This window comes from Trachurus japonicus, unplaced genomic scaffold (genome assembly GCF_045865225.1).
Source record: "Trachurus japonicus isolate A0001 unplaced genomic scaffold, Traja_1.0 AP030301.1".
Classification (NCBI taxonomy): Eukaryota; Metazoa; Chordata; class Actinopteri; order Carangiformes; family Carangidae; genus Trachurus; species Trachurus japonicus.
Genome location: NW_028220434.1, coordinates 57,228 through 77,601, shown reverse-complemented (window position 1 = coordinate 77,601; position 20,374 = coordinate 57,228). Strand labels below are relative to the sequence as shown.

Here is a 20,374-nt window from a genome sequence, read left to right as displayed (position 1 = left end):
AGACGTACAGTGTGCACCTTCTGCCATGTCTTAGCATAAAATAGTGACTCGGCGTGCTAAAAACGCAGATACTGTGCTAAATCATCAGATTTTACAGTTCAGTGTGCAACCAATTCTCAAAACGTCTCATATTGCACCTTCAAAATGAAGCTAGTGCTAGCTTTAACGCTAGTGATTCACACGAGTGGGTAAGCTCTCTGGTATTAGCACTGATTAGCACTGGCGGTTAGCATTTAGCATGGAAAAAACGATTTCTCACCGATGCGTTTTCTTCTTGGTGGAGATGTCGGGTCCCTCTAGCTTCACTCTCACAGGTCCAGGGCGTCACCGGAGTTATCCCGTAGTTTTTAATCACTTTTATCAACTTTTACTAGTGTCTCCTCTTCACAAGCTAAGTGTCGTGCTCGATGCGGGGCTGCTCGCTCTCCTGACAACGGCTCCGGAGGAAGTGAACCTTGTTCCGAGCAGGTCAAGGGGCGGGAGCTTCTTCCCGATTGGCTGACAGCTCATCTCCAGCCAATCTCTTTAAAATAAACGTATAAAAAAATATTTTATCACTGTTAAATTTCTTTTTATAGGTAAGTATCTGTTTTTAATTATTAACATAACTTAGTATTTATTAATTAACTTTTTAAATATGAATTCAGCTGTTTTAATATGCAATCAACTAATTTTTAATACAGACTTTTAACCTTGGTTACAACAGACATTATAACATTAAAACAATGTGCTTAAAGGGATATTTCAACATTTTGGCAGATTTGCCCGTTAATCCCTAGTCTTAGGGATAGGGTTCGTTACTTTTACTGTAATTGACGGTAACCTACAAGCTGTTTTTAGATCGGCGGGGCAGAGACATGAGCTGCTCAGCTACCGCTACGGAGACTATCAAACACACAATCCAACAACTCTACAACGCTCTTGTGGATGATTGTTAAGTGTTAATTAAGTGTATTGTTTCATGTGATTTCATGCGTGTAAGGTTGTAGCCTATCTTTTTTTTTTTTTTGCCAAACACACAGCACAAAATTTAATAAACGGGTTTAGGTGCATAGGCTAATACCACTTTCCAAAATGTCCTGAAGTAGGCTACAAGCATAAATAACTTCACTTTATAATTAAACTCAAATGTAACTTAAAATACACTCAAACTTAATATTACAGTGTTGATATTAAAATGTATACTTTCAAAATATGTTATCATTGTATTTTACAATGACAATTTTAGCATACATTTTAAAATATATCAAAAGTATGTGTGAAAACAAATTTCAAATAAGTACACTTTAGAAATTACACATAAATTTCACTTTAAGTATATTTTATTTTAATATATTTCTATAAAGTGTAATATAGTATAATTATTTTCAAGTGTGTTAAAAGTGTTAGCGTGAAAGTGTGATGTTAGTGTAATTTTTATATATTTATATAAAGTACAATTTGTATAATTACATTTTCAATATACTATTCAAAATACAAATATACTTGAAATACAATAAAGTACACTTTTTTTTCACCAGGGTATTATTATTGATAATGATAAACAGATAATCTGCCTTGAATTGAAGAAAGACATTTTACTTTGATCCATGTTGAGAGTTACCCTCGAGGTTTAACATTGTTTCAGCAAATATTTTTTATTAATGATTCAATTTACTGTTTAAACGGCTAAAAGTGAAATCTAACACTATCTATTCTGTTGCTCACCCTGAGGTTTCTCCGGTTTTTCCCTGTTAAAAGGGTTTTCCATGGAGTTTTTCCTCAGTCGATGTGAGGGTCTAAGGACAGAGGATGTTGTTACGATGCCATGTGAAGCCCTTTGAGACAAACTGTTTGTAAAAAACGGGCTATACAAATAAAATTGCCTTGCCTTGCCGAAATATTTCTGAAACCTGATTTCGTACATTTGATGACGATATTACAACAGTCATATTTTCTTAAAATCACAAACAAAGTGTACTTTGAGACATCAGAGTCATCCTACCTTTTGTGGTACTGCCAACAGACTGATCCTAAAAGCGTTAACAGTAAGCAGCAGAGGAAATAATGTTTTAAATGTCATATGAATTCTTCCCACTCCAATTTTTAGTTTCACTTACATTTATTTCATTTACGTGACCTGTAGGCAGTGTAACTCATTTGTTTCCAATGACAAAACAGTTTAATTGATTGAAATTATTTATTCAGTCGCATCACACAATAACCTTATCGACACAAAACATTATCGACAAAATAGTGACTGAAAAGGCACAGGCAGAAGCATGATGCTTATATTAATGCCTGTCCTACATACCAAATTAAGCTACCCAGCATTTTTACCATATAAAACATAAAACACAAACATAAAACAACAACTAACAAACAAACAAGCTAATGAACAAACTAAACTAAACCAGAGGAAAAAAACAAACAAACAAACAAACAAAAAAAAACGAACCAATAAGGTTACCAGTATTTAAATATATTGTAGTAGATACATTTTTAAATAGCAGAGAAAAAAAAACAAAAAAAAACAAACAAACAAAACAAAACAAAAAAATAAAGCTACCCAACATTGTTACAATATGAAAAACAAACAAACAAACAAGCAAGAAAACAAACAAACATAAAAGCAAAACTAAACCAGAAAAGGTTACCAGTATTTAAATATACAGTGGTAAATCCATTTTTAAATATCTGAAAAAAACAAAAACAAAACAACAAAAACAAATAAACATTAACATTTGTAGCCTTCAAAAATTGCCCTGCATACCCTTTTTTTGTAAACCAAAAATGAACTGGACATTCTTAAGTCCAGGTTAGCATCATTCCATAGTTTAACTCCCACAACAGATATACATCTCCTTTTAGTCTCTTTTCTAGCTTTTTGCACAACAAATTTACAAACATCACGCAAATTATATTTTGACTCATGTATTGAGAAAAACCTTTGTACACAGACAGGGAGTAACTTTAATTTAGCTTTATACATTATTTGCATTATTTTATAATAAACCAAATCATTAAATTTCATAACATGGGATTTTATAAACAATGGATTTGTATGTTCATAGTAACCAACCTTATTTATAATACGTATGGCTCGTTTTTGTAGGAGGACTATAGCATTTACTGTTGTCTTATACGTCGAGCCCCACACTCCCACACAATATGATATATAAGGAAGTATAAGTGAACAATAAATTAAACGTAGTGCCTTATGATTTAATATATTTCTGGATTTATACAGGATTGCTATTGACTTTGCAATCTTTCCTTTTATATATCTAGTATGATGTTTCCATGTTAATTTATGATCAATAACAACCCCTAAGAATTTTATATCAGATACTATTTCAATTTCAGCATCACATATTTTTAATGTAATATTCCCATAAATTTCTTTTCGGTTTCCAAAAACCATAAATTTTGTTTTTTTAATGTTAAGTGACAATCTATTGACGTCAAACCAAGTTTTAAGAATTTTTAATTCCCTTTCAATAGAGGACAGAAGTTCCTTTAAATTTTTTCCAGAACAATACATATTTGTATCATCTGCAAAAATGACAAATTTTAACAGTTCAGTAACATTACAAATATCATTAATATAGAGTAAAAAAAGTTTTGGACCAATCACAGATCCCTGAGGTTAATCTCAGCTGACTCTGTTTTTTGTCTGTTCTTGTGATTCTCTAAACACTTGTGCCATACAGTTTTGCTTCCTCTTCAGGTTGTAATAATGTGTACTCACACATCGAGATGGACAACCTCAAAAAAACATGTCAGCACGTTCAAGCAGATATGTGCAATGTTTGTCTTTTCCTTGCAACTTGTAGAATTCTTTAATTGAAAGTGAAACTATCACAAATATAATTACAGTACAAATACTTATATTTATCGTGTGTGTGTTTATCTTTGTTCTTTAAATTTTTCCAACAGCCACCAAATGCAAAATAAACACACATCAGAGAGAAGGTGTATAATTTTTAAGCAAATTATATAAATAATGATATACAACTTGATTTCTTTCTTCTTAAGTTATTTAATTCAGAAGTACAGAGAGATAACAATGCAGTCAAATTGTTGTACATTTCAAAGACATTCAAGTGCTCAGGCTTTGGGTTGAGACAATGCTATGACCCATAAGCAGCAAAAACAGCAACGCTGAGCTACAGAAGCGCATTTTTCTTTTTTGTCTAGAAGCCCTGCTTTGAGTTTCCCACATTAAAGCAGAAGTAAGCGATCCGGTCGTTTTGGCTAATGCTGCGTTCCAGGCAGGCTTTTGAAACCGTAAATTACAGCTTCATGTCACGTCTTACGACTTTGTAGCGTTCCAGGCAACCCACTCGTGTTTTTCCGACCTGTTTTACCTGTGAAAGTCACTATAACGGCCACTCGTAACTTCCGACCCGTGAACTTGTACCAGATCGAACTGGTACCACTTCACAGGTCAGAAAAACACGAGTTACGAGTTGCCTTGAACGCACCATAACGTCTTGTCAGCCGATGGAGTTAGCAGCCCCCGCCCTCGTCATGGATCTATTGGTCCTCGTCCCTACGTCACCACATTCAGGCGCATCCCTTGGCTGCACACACAGCCCTTCATGCCGTTCTCTCTCCTCATTGGATAAAAACTGTAGGATACGATAAATGTTTTCTCTTCGGCTCAGAGCAGAGCAGAGTGACTGAGAGACCCGTGTTTCGGTCCAAACACTCTATGTAAGTGATTGCTGTCGGAAGTGTAACTATTTAAGACTTATATTAACACAAAAATATCGCTTACTTCTGCTTTAATGCGTCACATCTATTTGTGATAAATTAATGTCTGTTGTGATATCAGTGTTGTAAATGGGCATGTTTTCTTAACAGTCTTATTTTTTTTATTATTGTAGTGGACAGGTGAAAACAGTTTTGGTTGGATTTTCATAATGTGTTGCAGAACTTGTGTGGTTATTGTTTTTCTAATCACTTCACTCATCTGAGAAATAAGAGTCAATAACACCAGAACTATTTAAAAAAGTGTTTTATTCTTTGTTTGAATGTGCAGTTTGTGTAATGAAGCAGAAAAAAATGTAACTTGGTGAGTGATAGGACCTATTTTTCTTTGTGCACGATGCAAATTTTGTCTTCAGTCCCCCTTTTGTAGTGTTTTTATTCTTCTATGTGTTTGCTTAATTAAATATTCAGAACTTTACGGTCTTTTCAGGGTCAAACGAGATGTTTTAGCCTTTAAAAAAAGACTAAACCACCACTAGTATCCAAGGCACCAACAGAAAATGACAGTATGCTGCCCTCTGCTGGAGCTTGACAACATATGCTGCTCTTTTTCTATTTTCAGATTTGACAGAGGTCAGCTTTTTTTTTCTTTTTTAAATTGCAAGTAATTGAAAATGCAACAGTATATCAATCACATCAAACAAATAGATAAAGCATTGCTGTTTTTAATGATAAATGGATAGTCATGTGACCTGTTTATTAACCTGCTGCTCAAGCCTGTAGGAACCCTTGATATAGAAATAAAAAAGACAGAGGTCAATAGAAATGAACCCAGCGACTTATCAGAATAAACCCATAAAAGATCATCTAAATCCACAAATCCTCTCACATTCTTCAACATAAACAAAACAGTGACAGTATTTTCAGAGTATTTTCTAGATGGATGAGAAACAGAAATACTACACAACTGCCCTGTTGAGGAAGTCGTCTCCGTAGTTGATGATGCATTTCAAGGCGCTGAGGATCACAGAATTAGTGTCTTCACTAACATCGATTTCTTCATGGTAGTTCTTGACAGGAAAGATGCAGTTCATTGGAAAACCCACATATTTTGAGAACTTCTCCATCTACATTGTAAAAGAAATGGAAAAACATCAGTTCACAAGACTTTTGAGATCATTGTCTACATCATTACATCACCTCCTGGCTTTGATCTGAGAAGAGTAAACTAAAATGACAAATATAAACATACCTTCTCCTTCAGGTCCTTACTCCTGTAGATGTTTTTTAAATCCTTCTCGGTCTCTGGACAGACCTCATCAACTTTGGTGACAATGGCCACTTGAGGAATCCCTGACAAGACAACAAGCAGAAAAAACTCCTCAAGGTGAGTGTTTGATAAATCTTACCTGGTGTGAAAAAGACGACACATCCTTACTGATTTCTACTCTCACCCAGACGACTGGCTTCAGATCTGATGTTTTGGATTTTCTGCAGAATCGCATCCCCGTATCCCATAGAATCACATGTGTCAGCAGAAACAACACAAACCAGAACATCTGCTTTGTCATTGTCAGTTGGATTTTTGTCGTAAAACTCACTCTCCTCAGACAATTTTGACTCAGGATTGAACTGTAAAGCAAAAAAAGTTCATGTAAGTACCAACACACATGACAATTTGTTTTTATTGAATGAATTAATGTTGGAGTTGGAGGTTCTTGTACCATGTAACCCTCCCTCACATGTCCCTTGAGAGCCAGTTTGATGTCATCCACTTGGACACCTCCGTATCGATCCAGGCCCAGGGTATCAGTGAAGACAAAGGGGTAAAAGGACTTTGGAGAACCTTTTTGGATCACATAGGTTGAGTACTGTGAAGAAGAGTTCAGTTAGTAAATAAAGTTGTTTGCCTTGATTTGACTTGACATGAAACTCAGAAGTCAGTGAAACCACAGATAATGAAGTTCAAATAGACAAATAAATCCAGGGAAACTCAGGCAGGTATCCAGAAGTTCAATTAACAGATTTAGTAGCTATAGCTAGTCTAAATGTTTACCTGGTCAGTAGAAAGGTCATTTCTAACGCGATGCATCAAAACTGATGTGCTAATTCTGCCTCTCAACGCACTTTGGACTGAGTTGATGAAACTGGACTTCCCAGCTCCAGTCGGCCCGTAAAGAAGAATCCTGAGCCGCTGACCTTCACTCTGAGGTTTGTAGTCGTTGACATACTGCAGAGCTGACTCTTTGTCTCTGTTCAGGAAACATGACATCACAATTAAACAATAACATGCCAGAAATCAGAGGCTAATTGAGATCTCAATAAAAGAGTACCGTAAGTAAAACAAAAAACACACTCACCCCCACTTTATTTTCCTCCATGGCACAGTGAAGAGGGGGTCATCCTCGTTCACAGACAATCCTGCCATTGCTTTAAAGTGAAATGCTTACTTAGAGCTGTTTAAAGAAATCAGACCAACATGACCAAAACAAATGTTTAAGATTCAATTTGAGGCAAAGGCAAACAAAAGAAGAGAAATCTGAACTTCACAGATGTATTTATTGTTAGTTGTTGTTTTACTGGTTAGGCTACTGTTCTCGAATGAGTTTTACAAGAATGAACAGGCCAATAAATTTGATCCTGTATGAACCTGTACACCATAAAACCATCCTACATACGTTTAGTGTGTTGAGACAATAAGAGAGAGCCTGATGAACAGTTTTATAACTGATCCTTAGTGTATAAAGTAGTACAAACAAGTTATCCTCTCACTCTTGTTTCTACTTTAACGTTTATGAACAGAATGGCCTCTAGTGTCTTTGTGTAGGCTATCATGGATGTTAGTAAAATGTGAAGTTAATCAAAATGTATTTATTTATTTATTCTTTAAATTAATTTTATTTAGTCAGCTTTTTCTTATACAAAAAACGTTTTAATTAGCCTTTGCATGTTGTGTGAATGTGTTTGTGTGTATGTATTTTCTTTCCTCTGTAAAAAAAAAATAGGTTCATGGTTTTCCATTTGTCAGCTGTGTGTGTGGGGCAGGAGCTGAGTCTGACTTCACCACCAACTGTTACTTTTCTGTCTTATCAGAATAAATAACCTGAGAGAGTGTGTTGTTCTCAACCTACTGGACCCGAGACAAACAAACTGCGGTTACATTTGGACATGTTTTCCATTTATCTGTTTCAAAGATCATAACTGTAGCGCCAGTTGAAATTTAAATGAAGCTCTTACGTCTGCAGTATTTTATTCTCTTCAGAAATCCTTTATGGCCTTGCCTTTACAATCCAACCAACAACAACAACAACAACAACAACAACAACAACAACAACAATGTAAGAGCTAAAATAAAGCAACAAAAAGCCATTAGTCCATAAATCTAGAAGGCTCGTAGCATTTAATTTCCTACTTCACATAAAATTAACTTAAAATGTCAACAAATATAATTGTACCATAATACTTTACCTCGTTGCATCGTTCAACCTGGTTTACTAATAGCCTAACTCAGTTTTGTCCAACAACTTCCTTAATCCGCGATTCCATGGAATACTGTTTACCCATCAATTTACCGTAAATTAGCTCCTGTTCCGTTTGCCAGAACCTGTTTCAAAATAAAATACACCCGTTTAACAGGGAGTGTCAAAATAAAACTAACATGCACTAGGCTAAATTGACGTCCAGGCACACCAAATACACCAAACATGATTTCTGTTCAGATGAGTTGAATTCAGTTAAGTTTTTTTTCCTGCTCTTATCAATATTTATTCATAGTAAAAATGAATGTGGAAATTGGCTGAAAATATGCAGGCTGAAGGCAGCATCTTATTACACCTCTGCTCTATAATGTTAGATGGAAATGTATCCAATGTGGGATTAATTCCCCCCTCTGTCTGCCTCCCCATTTCCTGTCTCTCTCAACTATACTATCCAATAAAGGCAAAAAAAAAAAAAAAGTCCCCCCAAAATATACTGTAGTAGACTAGTGTCCTATTTAGGACTGACTGCCAGACTGATCTATTCCATAATAGAAAACTAAGGCAAACATCTATAAATCACTAATTTTTTGAGAAAAAATAAATAAAAATAAAATAAGGTGATGGTGATTTCTTAAAAAAGTAGTATATTATAGGCTTGTGTTTTTTTTTTCTCAGAAAAATTATCCACTTTCATACAACATTCAGTTACGTCAGAGCTAAAATTCATGGGTCCTTTTTTTTTTTTTTTTCCTTTTCACTAGGCTACTGGCTGCAAAGTTTTGGCATTTAGTACCTAGCTACTAGTTGGAAAGTCGCACATGATGGCCGCACTGAGACAGAAATTCAGCCCCAGACGAACCTGCTCATAACTAACAGGACCAGAGAGGAGAATGACGAGGCCGGTAAAAACTGGATTCAGCAGGATTTTTCCATGTGGCTACTCCCCGTGTTTGATCTGATGTTTAAGTTTGGAGAGGAAAACTAACGGAGGGGCGAGCAGCTGCTTTCTACTAAATGAGTAAGTAGCCTGACAAAAACCTGCCCAATTATTAATTCAGCCTGGTGTTTTACTATTTATAGCAGCACTGATATCGGGGTTTGTCGTTCAAATTGTGACTCATGGCTAACACTATTAGCCATGTTGCTAATGCTACTTTTAACTGCCAGAAACGGACATTGACACGAGCGCAAACTGCTAAACACTTAGAAAAACGCAAGGCGGGAGAAGTTGTCAGTTTAACAATGCGCTCAATATTAAACACAAAATTTTGTTAACTCCACATTTTCAACCTGTGGCCATGGAGGGAAGATGACCCAAAGTTTTGTACTCATTTACCTGGGCTATTTTTTTCTAAGACTAGCCTAAAGCTGGAGAGAGATGATCCAGCTAACACGTAAGTATGTTGTTTTATTTCTACAACATATTTCAGCAAGCTTATCAAGTAAACAGAAGATAAAAGCAACAAAAGAGACAGCTTTATTGATTGGGTGTAGTTATATGGCAGATACAAGTAAGATAGCTAATGAGTGGATGGATGACTAAGTAGTAAATTTATATCATTAGCCAGGAAAGACATTGATCAGTCGATGCACTAACTGGCAGGGATAGAAGCTGGACCCATAGATGTTCTGAAATAATAAATGTAAAATTGTGCTAAAATGTCCTGTGTGAAATGGTAAAGCCTTAGTGTAAAATCTATTTCTTTAATCTTTCGGTCGTTGGTTCATTAATTTGTGAATGAATGCATGGAGAACTGAGGTTAGCACTCACAACATGTTTACATTTTCCCCCCACAATGTGATACAGGTTATGTGTGGATTGATTTAGATGAGTATTTTGTTAACTAGTAAGATTATATTTATATAGGTATTTGTCAAAATCTAAATTTTACATTTTTTCTTCTTTTCTGTAGGTGGATCAGTTTATGACCTGGTTCGAGCTGCAGCTAAAGAATTTTAATACCTAAAACATAACACAAATAATGACGGTAAGTTTCGAATGTTCCTTTGCATCTGCCTCTACGTTATTCAAGCCTATAATCATTGGTATTGTGACAACTGTGGAGGTTAAATTGATGAATGTACTTCTCTGCAATACTTTAATGCGTCCTTTAGTTGTAATCATACGTTCCAGTCTGTGGGAGGCGCTGTAACCTTAAACCTGGAGAGGTTGCAGGGACTTGAATTTGAACCATAAGAAAACACAACACTTATCTCAGACCAAGTTTACAAAAAATAACTTTTAAAAGATTATTTTAACACATTGGACTCATTTGTATAAAACAAGTGAAACGTGATTTTTCATCTATATAGTATATATAAATGCTATAGGACCGTCTGTCTGGCAGAGTGTCTATGTGTAGATCACGATGCTCTTGAACAGTTCACCTGACTTACCTGCTGGGTAGTATTCAACATATCTAACATTGTTTCTGGTCCCATTAGTGCTATTTACGGAATACATTGTGATCCAAAAGAGGCACAAAAAAGATGGTGGTAGAGAAAAATGGTGTTAAATAGATGCTGCTTTATATAGATATCTATGGCAATAACAGTGACACTGTTGCAGGTTTTTTGGGGGCATTTCTGTTTTTATTTTGGACAGAGCAGTCAAGACAGATGGAAAAAAGGATTATATACAGTAGGGCTGGTTAATGAATCAGTTTCATTCATTCATTTGTGTTTTATTTAGATTTAAAGATTGCTTCCTTTTGGCTCCCAAAGTTTATTCAAAGGCTGCTGATACTAAAACCAGCAGCATAACTGACTTGTTTCAACATCTCAGACAGAGGTAGCAGCTACAGCTCACTAACAAGTGTGTCAAGAAAAGAACACACCACCTCCTACTACAGATGCAGTCGCCGCATATTGAGTGACTATACAGTATATAGAGTGGGAAAAGCAACTACTCCCCTTGAACTACACAGTGCACTATACAAGACAATATTACAGTTTTTAAAACATTTTTTATATGGTATTGATTGATAAAATAAAAGCAGAACAGAAGTTCAAGTGATGTAAGTGTACATGAAGAAATTTAGTTTTTCTGTCATTGGAATTTGGCAGAACTCAGAATAAGATAAGATGCAAGTTTGTAATGTAACTACCGGTATAAGTTTTTAGCAGAACAAATAATCAGTTAAGCAAATAAAGATATTGTGCCAAGAATCATGCTGATCAGCATAGCAGATTAATTTTCAGACATCATGAATACACTCTGTTTATATGTTGTCTTCAAGCATATTCATCATGGATAACCCTAACCCTAACCCATGAATTTGATGTGGTCTTCTCCAACACTGATGATTTGTCTCAGTGATCTCAGGATCAGTGTGTCAGTGTCGTTATCAAGATCGATTTCTTCATGATAGTTCTTCAGAGGGAAGATGCAGTTCATTGGAATCCCAGTCTCAACACTGAGCTCGTCCATCTAAAAAGAAAACAAAATGCAAAATGTTCAGGACCACATTCACTGGTTTTCATTGATCATTACAGTGGTTAATACAATTAAGGTCATGGCTTGCTAAGGTTTAGGTTGCACTGTGCACTTCCTCAATAACATTGATGCTTAATATAACAACAAAACCTAACAATGAGTCACGGTGACCTGTTGCATACAATATAGTAAATACATTCTTCTGGTCGGAAAGAATTATTAAAAATCAATTTATTGGACTGATTTACTTTGTACCTACGGGGAATTATCTTAATCAAGATTAACAAAAAAATAAAATAAAATAATAATAATTAAACCCACCGTTTTCTTTACGTTCTCGAGTTTGTAGATATTCTTTAAGTCTTTTTGGACTTCAGGACAGGCTTGGTCAATTTTGGTGATAATAGCAAGTTGAGGGATCTCTGTAAGAACAACAGGAAAATCAACTACAAACAGACTACAGCTGCTTTTCTTTGTCAATGGAGAAAAGAACAAACTACAGAGAGTAAGGGATACAACATTAAAATATGTTACTGTTTGCAACATTAAAATATGTTACTGAAGCAGAAGGTGATCTAGAAAACACTACAGAGAAGAATGAACACAATTAACATTTCTGTTCTCACCCAGGGCGCTGGCTTTTTCTCTGATTTCCTTAATTTTTTTCACCATGTCATCCATTGATAAGAGAGACGCCTTGTCAGCAGCAATGACAAGAACCAGAACATGGACTTTGTCGTTGAAATCAGGGGACTTGTTGTAGAATGGATCATCTTCTGATATCTTGGATAGAGGATTGAACTGAAAACAAAAATTGAATACAGTTAGATTTGTGTGTGTGTGTGTGTGTGTGTGCTCCTGTACAGCTATACATGTGAGGACCAGTTGTGAGTTTTAAACCATCAGAGTGAGGACATTTTGGGAAAGTGAGGACATTTTGGCCGATCCTCACTTTCTCAGACCCCTTCTAAGGGCTGTTTGAGGGTTAAGACTTCATAATAACTAGGTTATTATAATTAGATTTAAGTTAGGTTAAGAGTGATGGTTAAGGTTAGGCATTTGTTTTGGATGGTTATATAGGGTAAGGGGCTAGGGAATACATTATGTCAATGAGTGTCCTCACAACAACTGCTGTACAAGAGTGTGTGTGTGTGTGTGTGTGTGTATGTACCAGGTAACCATCCTTTATGTGTCCCTTTAGAGCCAGTTCGACATCTTCCACCTTGACACCTCCTTTCAGGCCCATGATGTCATTGAAGACAAAAGGGTAAAAGGTGCTGGGGTTTTCTTTTTCGATCTTGTAGGTTGTGTACTATAAAATACAATGGAGAAATATACAGGTTTAATCACTACTGAGCAAAGCTGCAGACAAGTTCAATTAGGGAGTGTTAACAGCCTGCAGTGTTGACAACTTGGTGCACTGTTGCTAGATTTAGATTATTTTTCAAACAAACTTGGTATAAACCTGGTGCAATACTCGACCCAGGGGTTAAGACTACACCTCTTCACAGGCAGTCTACTGAACCACTCTGTTTTCAGCTGTTTGGGAACTTAAGTGCCCATTTCTTTTCTCTCCCTCCCACTTTAACAACAAGGTAAAATAGTTAAAAACAGGAAAACACCTTAGGCTTTAAACACCTCAGGCTTTTAAAAAAAAGTTCTTTATACCTTTTTGGTGAATTGGCCATCAAATGCATTAGCTGCCAAAGCCTGGATGTACATTCTTCCAAGTAATGTACTTTGGACAGAGTTGATGAAACTGGACTTCCCAGCTCCACATGGCCCATGAAGAAGAATCCTGATCTGCTGACATTCAGTCTGAGGTTTGTAGCTCTTCAGGATCCTCAGATTAGAGTCGTTGTTTCTGTCAATAAAAGGAAACATTTCATTACAGACTAATATGTAGTTTTACAGAGAATTATTCTTTTTGATGATTGTAATCAGAAACAGCTTGCTCTGTGAAAGATTGTGATGAAACAGTCGCAACTGACAATACAGATACACTTACGTCCACTCCATTTTCCTCCATGGCTCACTGAGAGTACCGGTAGCTGAAAAATGCATTACACATATTCATTTAAGACAAAAATAATGAACATAGCCATCTGAATAGGAAATACGGTGCTTTTCTTAAACAGTCTTACGTTGTTCTTTGGCCAATTTGGTGCTGTTACCTCCCATGGCTGGAGAATGAAACAGGGTAAAACTCAGGGTGAATGGAATTTTTGTTATTGTGCTTCTCCCAGAAAACATATCTAATTTTATGTCATGTATTAAAGAACGAATTGAAAAACATAAATGACAGCACTAATTGGAATAGTTGAAAAATGCATATGGTTTAACATACATGATACATAAAATAGTTTAATTCTTATAGTTAATATCTTGTTGGGTAAAAAAAAAAAAAAGGGAAAGCACTGAGCTCTGAGAAAGTAGAGAGCGCAAGAAGGGAGGTACATGTGTGTACGAGAAGAAACCACAGTGGCTACAAATGTAACTTGAAAATGCAAGACAGTGGAAAGTATCTAACACTGGCTGAAACCAATAGGCACCTGACCTGCTCTGACTACAATGTAGCAAATATATAGTAGCAGCAGTGCAAGATCATAAAATAACAAAGCAATAAAAATTAGTGTGCACTCACATAGAACATTGTTTAATTTATATCATGAAATAAACTGACATCTAAACTATAATAAAAAACATACAACTTGTAGGCTACTTGACTAAGAAATAATGGAATCAACACAAATGAGATAAACTTAGTATGCAGTAACACTGCACGAGGAGAAGAAACATGACACAATTAATATTGAAAGAAGGCCTAATAGGGGAAGGGACTTTATAGAACAAAGATTATACCCTTGTTTTGTTTTTTTTAAGAAAATCATATTAGATTTAAGAGAAACAGGGGAAGAAATTTGAATAAGAGGTAGTGCTTTCTGTAAACTATAAAATGGAGATACAGAGACCAACACAGTCTGGTCTAGAACAGGCTGGGTTTATGTCCATTTTCTTGTGATAAACTCAACTGAACTTCATCTCCACTTTTTCCCCCCAATATTTTTATGCACTTTGATGAGCATTTTTTGTTCTGATTTATTGGACCATTGAGACTTCAATAGTACTTTTGTACTCACTAGTTATTGTTAGAAACAGATAGAAGACAGATAGGAAGACTGATACATTCGGTAATTGTCTTGTCAGGGCTTTAACTAGCAAGCGGCTGAAGGAGAGGGAGTGAGTTCTGTTTCCGTCATGCTGTGTGTCATTTCCCCTCTCTCTGCCTGCCTGTTTCCCGTCTCTCTCGATAAACCAATCAATTAAAGGCAAAAAATTCCCCAAAAATATACTACAAAAAAAAAGAAGAAAAAGAAAAGTTTGTGGTCGACAAACTTGATCTCTTGAGGGTGTGTTCTACTTGGCCTCATGGTGCAATAGACCATGGGCCTTTTAACTGCAGAGCTCTCTTGGCTCTGCAGGCCGAGAATAGCCACGTCCATATATTTTTTTTATTACTAGTTTATTATTACAGGACAGTGTACAATACCATTAATCATTTGTAGAACAATGAAGAGATGGTTGTACCAGATTTAGCTTCTAGGGCTGTTTTATTACTGAATACGGACACACTCACCTCTACTTGATTTCCCTCCACGGTTTCTCTAGAACTGATGGGTAGAAAGTTAATGTTACAGAAATAATGCTGACATTCAATGAATAGACTAGATCTGTGACTGGCAACAAGCAGCCCTTGGGATAAATATTATTTTTGATAATGATAAACAGAGAATCTACCCTGAAGTGAAGAAAAACAAATTTACTTGAATCCATGTTGATAGTGAAAGACACATGTGAACAGTACTTAAGTAATTTACAGTTGCATTTGTATTATTCAGTTTACTAAACTGGAATCTAACAGTATATAAATATTTCTGAAAACTTGATTTTGTATGTTTGCTAAAAATATTACAAGGGTCATATTTTCTTAGTCATGGTAGAGTCATCCTACCTTTTGTGGGTACTGCCAGCAGACTGATCCTTAAAGCGTAAACAGTAAGCAGTAGAGAAAATAATGTTTTAAATGTCATACGGATTCTTCCCACTCCAGTTTTGTCTATTCTGTAAACATTTATGCCTAAATAAACCCCACCACCGTTTTACTTTCTCTTCTAATTGAAAATGTGGTAAATACTGTCAGCTACAGGAAATAAAGTTGCAAGATGTGCAACCGCAAAAAAACATGTTGGCATGCTTGCATGTACAAGCGGATGTGCGCAGTTCTTTTCTTTTGCTTGCAACTTCAAGCTTCATCAGAAACAAAATTACAGCACACATGTTTGATAATCTTTGTTCTTTAAAATCTTCCAGCAGCCATCAAATGCAAAAAAAATAATTTTATCAATCATTAAGCAAAACATATACTCTAAACAGTTACTTTCTCGCTTGAAAAAATATTAAAAGTTAATAAAGTGCATAATAACAGCGTTACAGCAGGAAATAAAACAGCTTTTTGCCTGTTTTACAGCTATTTTGTCTTCAGATGTCATCAGGTGGGATCTCTGGTCGTAAATAGTCGCAAATCCGTCACTGACCAATCAGCATTCATTAGCAGAATGCCAGCGTGTTATGGCCAACAACAGCCCCACCTGTGGAAAATCGAAAGGACAAAACTTCTCGACAATTTCACTTCTAACCTATAATCCATATTGAACTTAAAGAAAATACAACAGTATTTGTGATTTTTCGATGATTACCAGGTGAAAGGGACAAATTTAGCTCCATAGGACCCCATTCATTCGCCCGCGATCACTCCTTTACTTGTGGAATTTTGGTGGAACTGCAACCAAGTTTGATACAGTGGGGCTAAATAGAGAGTGGTAAAGGCCCCCACAGAGCCGGGCGTACTGTGCGCGCGGACGTTTGAGGTTTCATAGTCGAGCGTACGGTGTCACATTTAAAACAGATCGATGAGAAGATTTCCCGCCGAGCAGTCTGTTGTGTGACACCGAGTACGCTTACGTGGAGTCCGCGTGGTCGTAAACATTGGGCCTCATTCACCAATATCTTCTTAAGAACCTTCTTAGATTCTTTCTTAAGTTGTTCTTAAGAAGTTCCTTAAGAAAACCCTACGTCAGATTCATCAACGTGTTCGTAAGCCTCAGAATTGTTCGCAGCTGTGTTCTTATGCCATCTCCTCCTAAGTTGAGGGCGTGTGCCAGGTGAGTCTAATTAACATAGGATTAGCATAGGTAACCGCCCCATCAATGCCCGTAAAAGGGCATGAGACTGCAGGGCCGTGTGCAAACAGCACCCACAGGCACTGAGCAGAGAAGGTGAAGTGAGAAAGAAAGTTGAAATGCTCAAATGAAAATCTGGGAGGGAGCACCAGACTCCAAACGTAAAAAGAACTTAAGTAGTGAAGTGGCGCTACTGCGGCAGGAATGAAACAAAGAAACAAACAAAAGGCTTATATTTAGTTTATATTTTTATATTTATATTTAGGCTATATTTAGTAGCGTCAGCAGTGGATGCAGCTCTTCGGTTGTTATCAGAGAGACCACACTCTCACATGTGCCATCATAAATGTCATCATATTATCACATATGAAAAAAAAAACAGTTTTGTGTAGTGTGAACACTTACAGTAAGTAACTGTTGCAGCCCGCAATTAGGAAAAAAAAAAAAATCATATCGGCAGCTGTATGCCCCCCCCCCCCAAAAAAAAAGATATGATATGAATTAAGTTTTTTAAGAGACTGCAATGATTTGTCAATTATTATTATTAATATATGATTATTAAAAACATCATAAAAGATAAGAAAATAATTCTTATTCAAATCATATAATGTCATACAACTGCAGAACAAAAGAAAACGCTATAATCTGTTATTTTTGCAGAAGTCTCAGCACCTAAAAGTGCGTAAGTATACTCCTGACTGTTCTTAGATTTTGTTCTTAGTTAAGAACAAATTCTGGATAAGAAAACATTCATGAATGCCACAATCTTCGTAAAAACTTCGTAAGTAGGACTTAAGAACAAATTTGTTCTTAAGAACGGTTCGTGAATGAGGCCCATTGAGCTTTGCGCCATCCACATTGAGTCTGCATTGAGTCTGCCTCGAGTGCGCACAGACGTCCGCGGAGTCAAGTACGCCTGAGTATGTGTAGACTGGCTCTGGTGCAGCTCATGGCAGCTTATCGCTCTGCCCTCAGGAGAGGTAAATTCATCACCAAACAGACCCACAACTGGACTGATGATTCCAAACTGTGCTTGCAGGGATGCTTTGACATAGCTAACTGACTGGGACATGTTTAGGGATTAATCAGTGATAATGACGAGCTGACTGATAACCTCGCGCTTACTCTCACGAGAGAAAGTTGCTGTATGAAAAAGTGTCAGAACAAGCTCTATTTTTGATTTTTTTTTTCAAGAATGTTTCTAATAAGTTTTAAAAATTGATTCAAAGCAATTCAAGGGGGACTGGATATGTAAAAAAAACAGGTGATGACTCCTTTAAAAGTGTCCTGTCAGGAAGAAGACAGAACCACCACTGGTATCCAAGCCACACTGACAGTATGCTGCCCTCTGCTGGAGCTTGATAATGAATGCGGCTCTTATTTTATTTTCAAATTTGACAGAGGTCAACTTTTTTTTTTCTTTTTTGCAAATGAAATAGGATATCAATCACAGTAAACAAATAGAGAAAGCATTGCTGTTTAGTTATGTGATCTGTTTATTAAACTGTTGCTTGACATAGAAATAAAAAAGACAGAGGTAAAAAGAAATGAACATTACAAACATTAATTCACAAGACTTTTGAGATCATTGTCTATCTCTTGTCTACATTATTACATTACTTCCTGGCTTTGATCTGAGAAGAGTAAACTCATAAAATGACAAATATAAACATACCTTCTCCTTCAGGTCCTTGCTCCTGTAGATGTTTGTTAAATCCTTCTTGGTCTCTGGACAGGCCTCATCAACTTTGGTGACAATGGCCACGTGAGGAATCCCTGCCAAGACAACAGGCAGAAAAAAACTCCTCAAGGTGAGTGTTTGATTAATTTTACTGTGTAAAAAAGACGACACATCCTTACTGATTTCTACTCTCACCAAGGCGACTGGCTTCAGATCTGATGTCTTGGATTTTCTGCCGAATCTCGTATCTCATAGAACCACATGTTTCAGCAGAAACAACACAAACCAGAACATGTGCTTTGTCATTGTCAGTTGGATTTTTGACGTAAAACTCACTCTCCTCAGACAATTTTGACTCAGAATTGAACTGTAAAGCAAAAAAAAAAGTTCATGTAAGTACTGACACACAAGAAAGTTTGTTTTTATTGAATTCATTAATGTTGGATTTAAGGTTTTTGTACCATGTAACCCTCCCTCACATGTCCCTTGAGAGCCAGTTTGATGTCATCCACTAGGACACCTTCATATCGATCCAGGCCCAGGGTATCAGTGAAGACAAAGGGGTAAAAGGACTTTGGATTACCTCTTTGGATCACATAGGTTGAGTACTGTGAACAAGAATTCAGTTAGTAAATAAAGTTGTTTGCCTTGATTTGACTTGACATGAAACTCAAAAGTCAGTGAAACTCAGAAATACAGGCAGGTATGGTTCAATTAACAGATTTAGTAGCTAGCTACTCTAAATGTTTACCTTGTCAGAAGTGTCGGTTCTAACGCGATGCATCACAACTGATGTGCTAATTCTGCCTCTCAACGCACTTTGGACTGAGTTGATGAAACTGGACTTTCCAGCTCCAGTCGGCCCGTAAAGAAGAATCCTGAGCCGCTGACCTTCACTCTGAGGTTTGTAGTCGTTGACATACTGCAGAGCTGACTCTTTGTCTCTGTTCAGGAAACATGACATCACAATTAAACAATAACATGCCAGAAATCAGAGGCTAATTGAGATCTGACTGAAAGAGTAAGTAAAACAAAAAACACACTCACCCCCACTTTATTTTCCTCCATGGTACAGTGAAGAGGGGGTCATCCTCGTTCACAGACAATCCTGCCATTGCTTTAAAGTGAAATGCTTACTTAGAGCTGTTTCAAGAAATCAGACCAAAATGACCAAAACAAATGTTTAAGATTCAATTTGAGGCAAAGGCAAACAAAAGAAGAGAAATCTGAACTTCAGAAATGAGAACTTCACTGATTTATGAAATTGATGTTGTAGTTAGTTGTTGTTTTACTGGTTACTGTTCTTGAATGATTTTTTACGTGAATGAACAAGCCAATAAATTTGATCCTGAACCTGGACACCATAAAACCATCCAACATACGTTTAGTGTGTTGAGACAATGACAACTTTTATTTTTGTTTTCATGTAACCACTATACGATCACACTGTGCGGCCTTGTTTTCCATTCGTCAGCTGTGTGTGTGGGGCAGGAGCTTCCGGAGGAGAGTCCGTCTTCATTGTAACCACCAACTGTTACTTTTCTGTCTTATCAGAATAAATAACCATGAACCTGAGAGAGTGTGTTGTTGTCAACCTACTGGACCTGAGACAAACACACAGGGGCTACTGTAGCGCCGGTTAAAATTTAAACTGGTTGTGGTTTTAAGTTTTTTATTCTCTTCAGAAATCCTTAATGGCCTTCCCTTTACAATCCAACCAACAGCAACAACAACAACAACACTGCAAAAAATCTTACCAAGAATATTTGTCTTATTTCTAGTCAAAATGTAATATATAGTCAAAACAAAGCTCATTCTACTTGAAATAAGACTCAACTCAAAA

At 36.4% G+C, this 20,374-nt stretch overlaps 2 protein-coding genes and 1 long non-coding RNA gene across 5 annotated transcripts; all 3 read right to left on the bottom strand.

Moving 5' to 3' along the window:
* Positions 1–5,053: 5,053 nt before the first annotated feature.
* Positions 5,054–19,712, bottom strand: LOC146960493 (interferon-induced protein 44-like). Of its 3 annotated transcripts, none has more exons than XM_085772333.1 (7): positions 8,164–8,295; positions 7,056–7,151; positions 6,752–6,947; positions 6,420–6,566; positions 6,150–6,327; positions 5,948–6,048; positions 5,099–5,822 (listed from the first exon to the last, which is right to left on the bottom strand). In XM_085772333.1, exons 2-7 carry the CDS (start codon positions 7,121–7,123, stop codon positions 5,655–5,657), a joined length of 858 nt encoding a protein of 285 aa, XP_085628459.1. In that variant the 5' UTR covers positions 7,124–7,151; positions 8,164–8,295; the 3' UTR covers positions 5,099–5,654. The 3 variants fall into 3 exon arrangements, with proteins under 3 accessions (XP_085628460.1, XP_085628459.1, XP_085628458.1); XM_085772332.1 differs by having other exon boundaries at positions 7,056–7,125; positions 8,164–8,291; XM_085772334.1 differs by lacking the exons at positions 5,948–6,048; positions 6,150–6,327; positions 6,420–6,566; ... (1 more) ...; positions 7,056–7,151; positions 8,164–8,295 and adding exons at positions 18,526–18,626; positions 18,727–18,898; positions 18,993–19,139; positions 19,283–19,475; positions 19,579–19,712 and having other exon boundaries at positions 5,054–5,822.
* On the bottom strand, positions 11,440–13,463 carry LOC146960495 (interferon-induced protein 44-like). Its single transcript, XM_085772323.1, has 5 exons — positions 13,279–13,463; positions 12,782–12,922; positions 12,237–12,411; positions 11,932–12,032; positions 11,440–11,604 (listed from the first exon to the last, which is right to left on the bottom strand). The coding sequence occupies exons 1-5, from the start codon at positions 13,330–13,332 to the stop codon at positions 11,440–11,442; spliced, it is 636 nt and encodes a 211-aa protein (XP_085628449.1). The 5' UTR covers positions 13,333–13,463.
* LOC146960494 (uncharacterized) lies at positions 13,752–15,752 on the bottom strand. Its single transcript, XR_015035435.1, has 3 exons — positions 15,623–15,752; positions 15,248–15,281; positions 13,752–13,793 (listed from the first exon to the last, which is right to left on the bottom strand). It is a non-coding gene; the product is annotated as an uncharacterized LOC146960494 (long non-coding RNA).
* Positions 19,713–20,374: the final 662 nt, after the last annotated feature.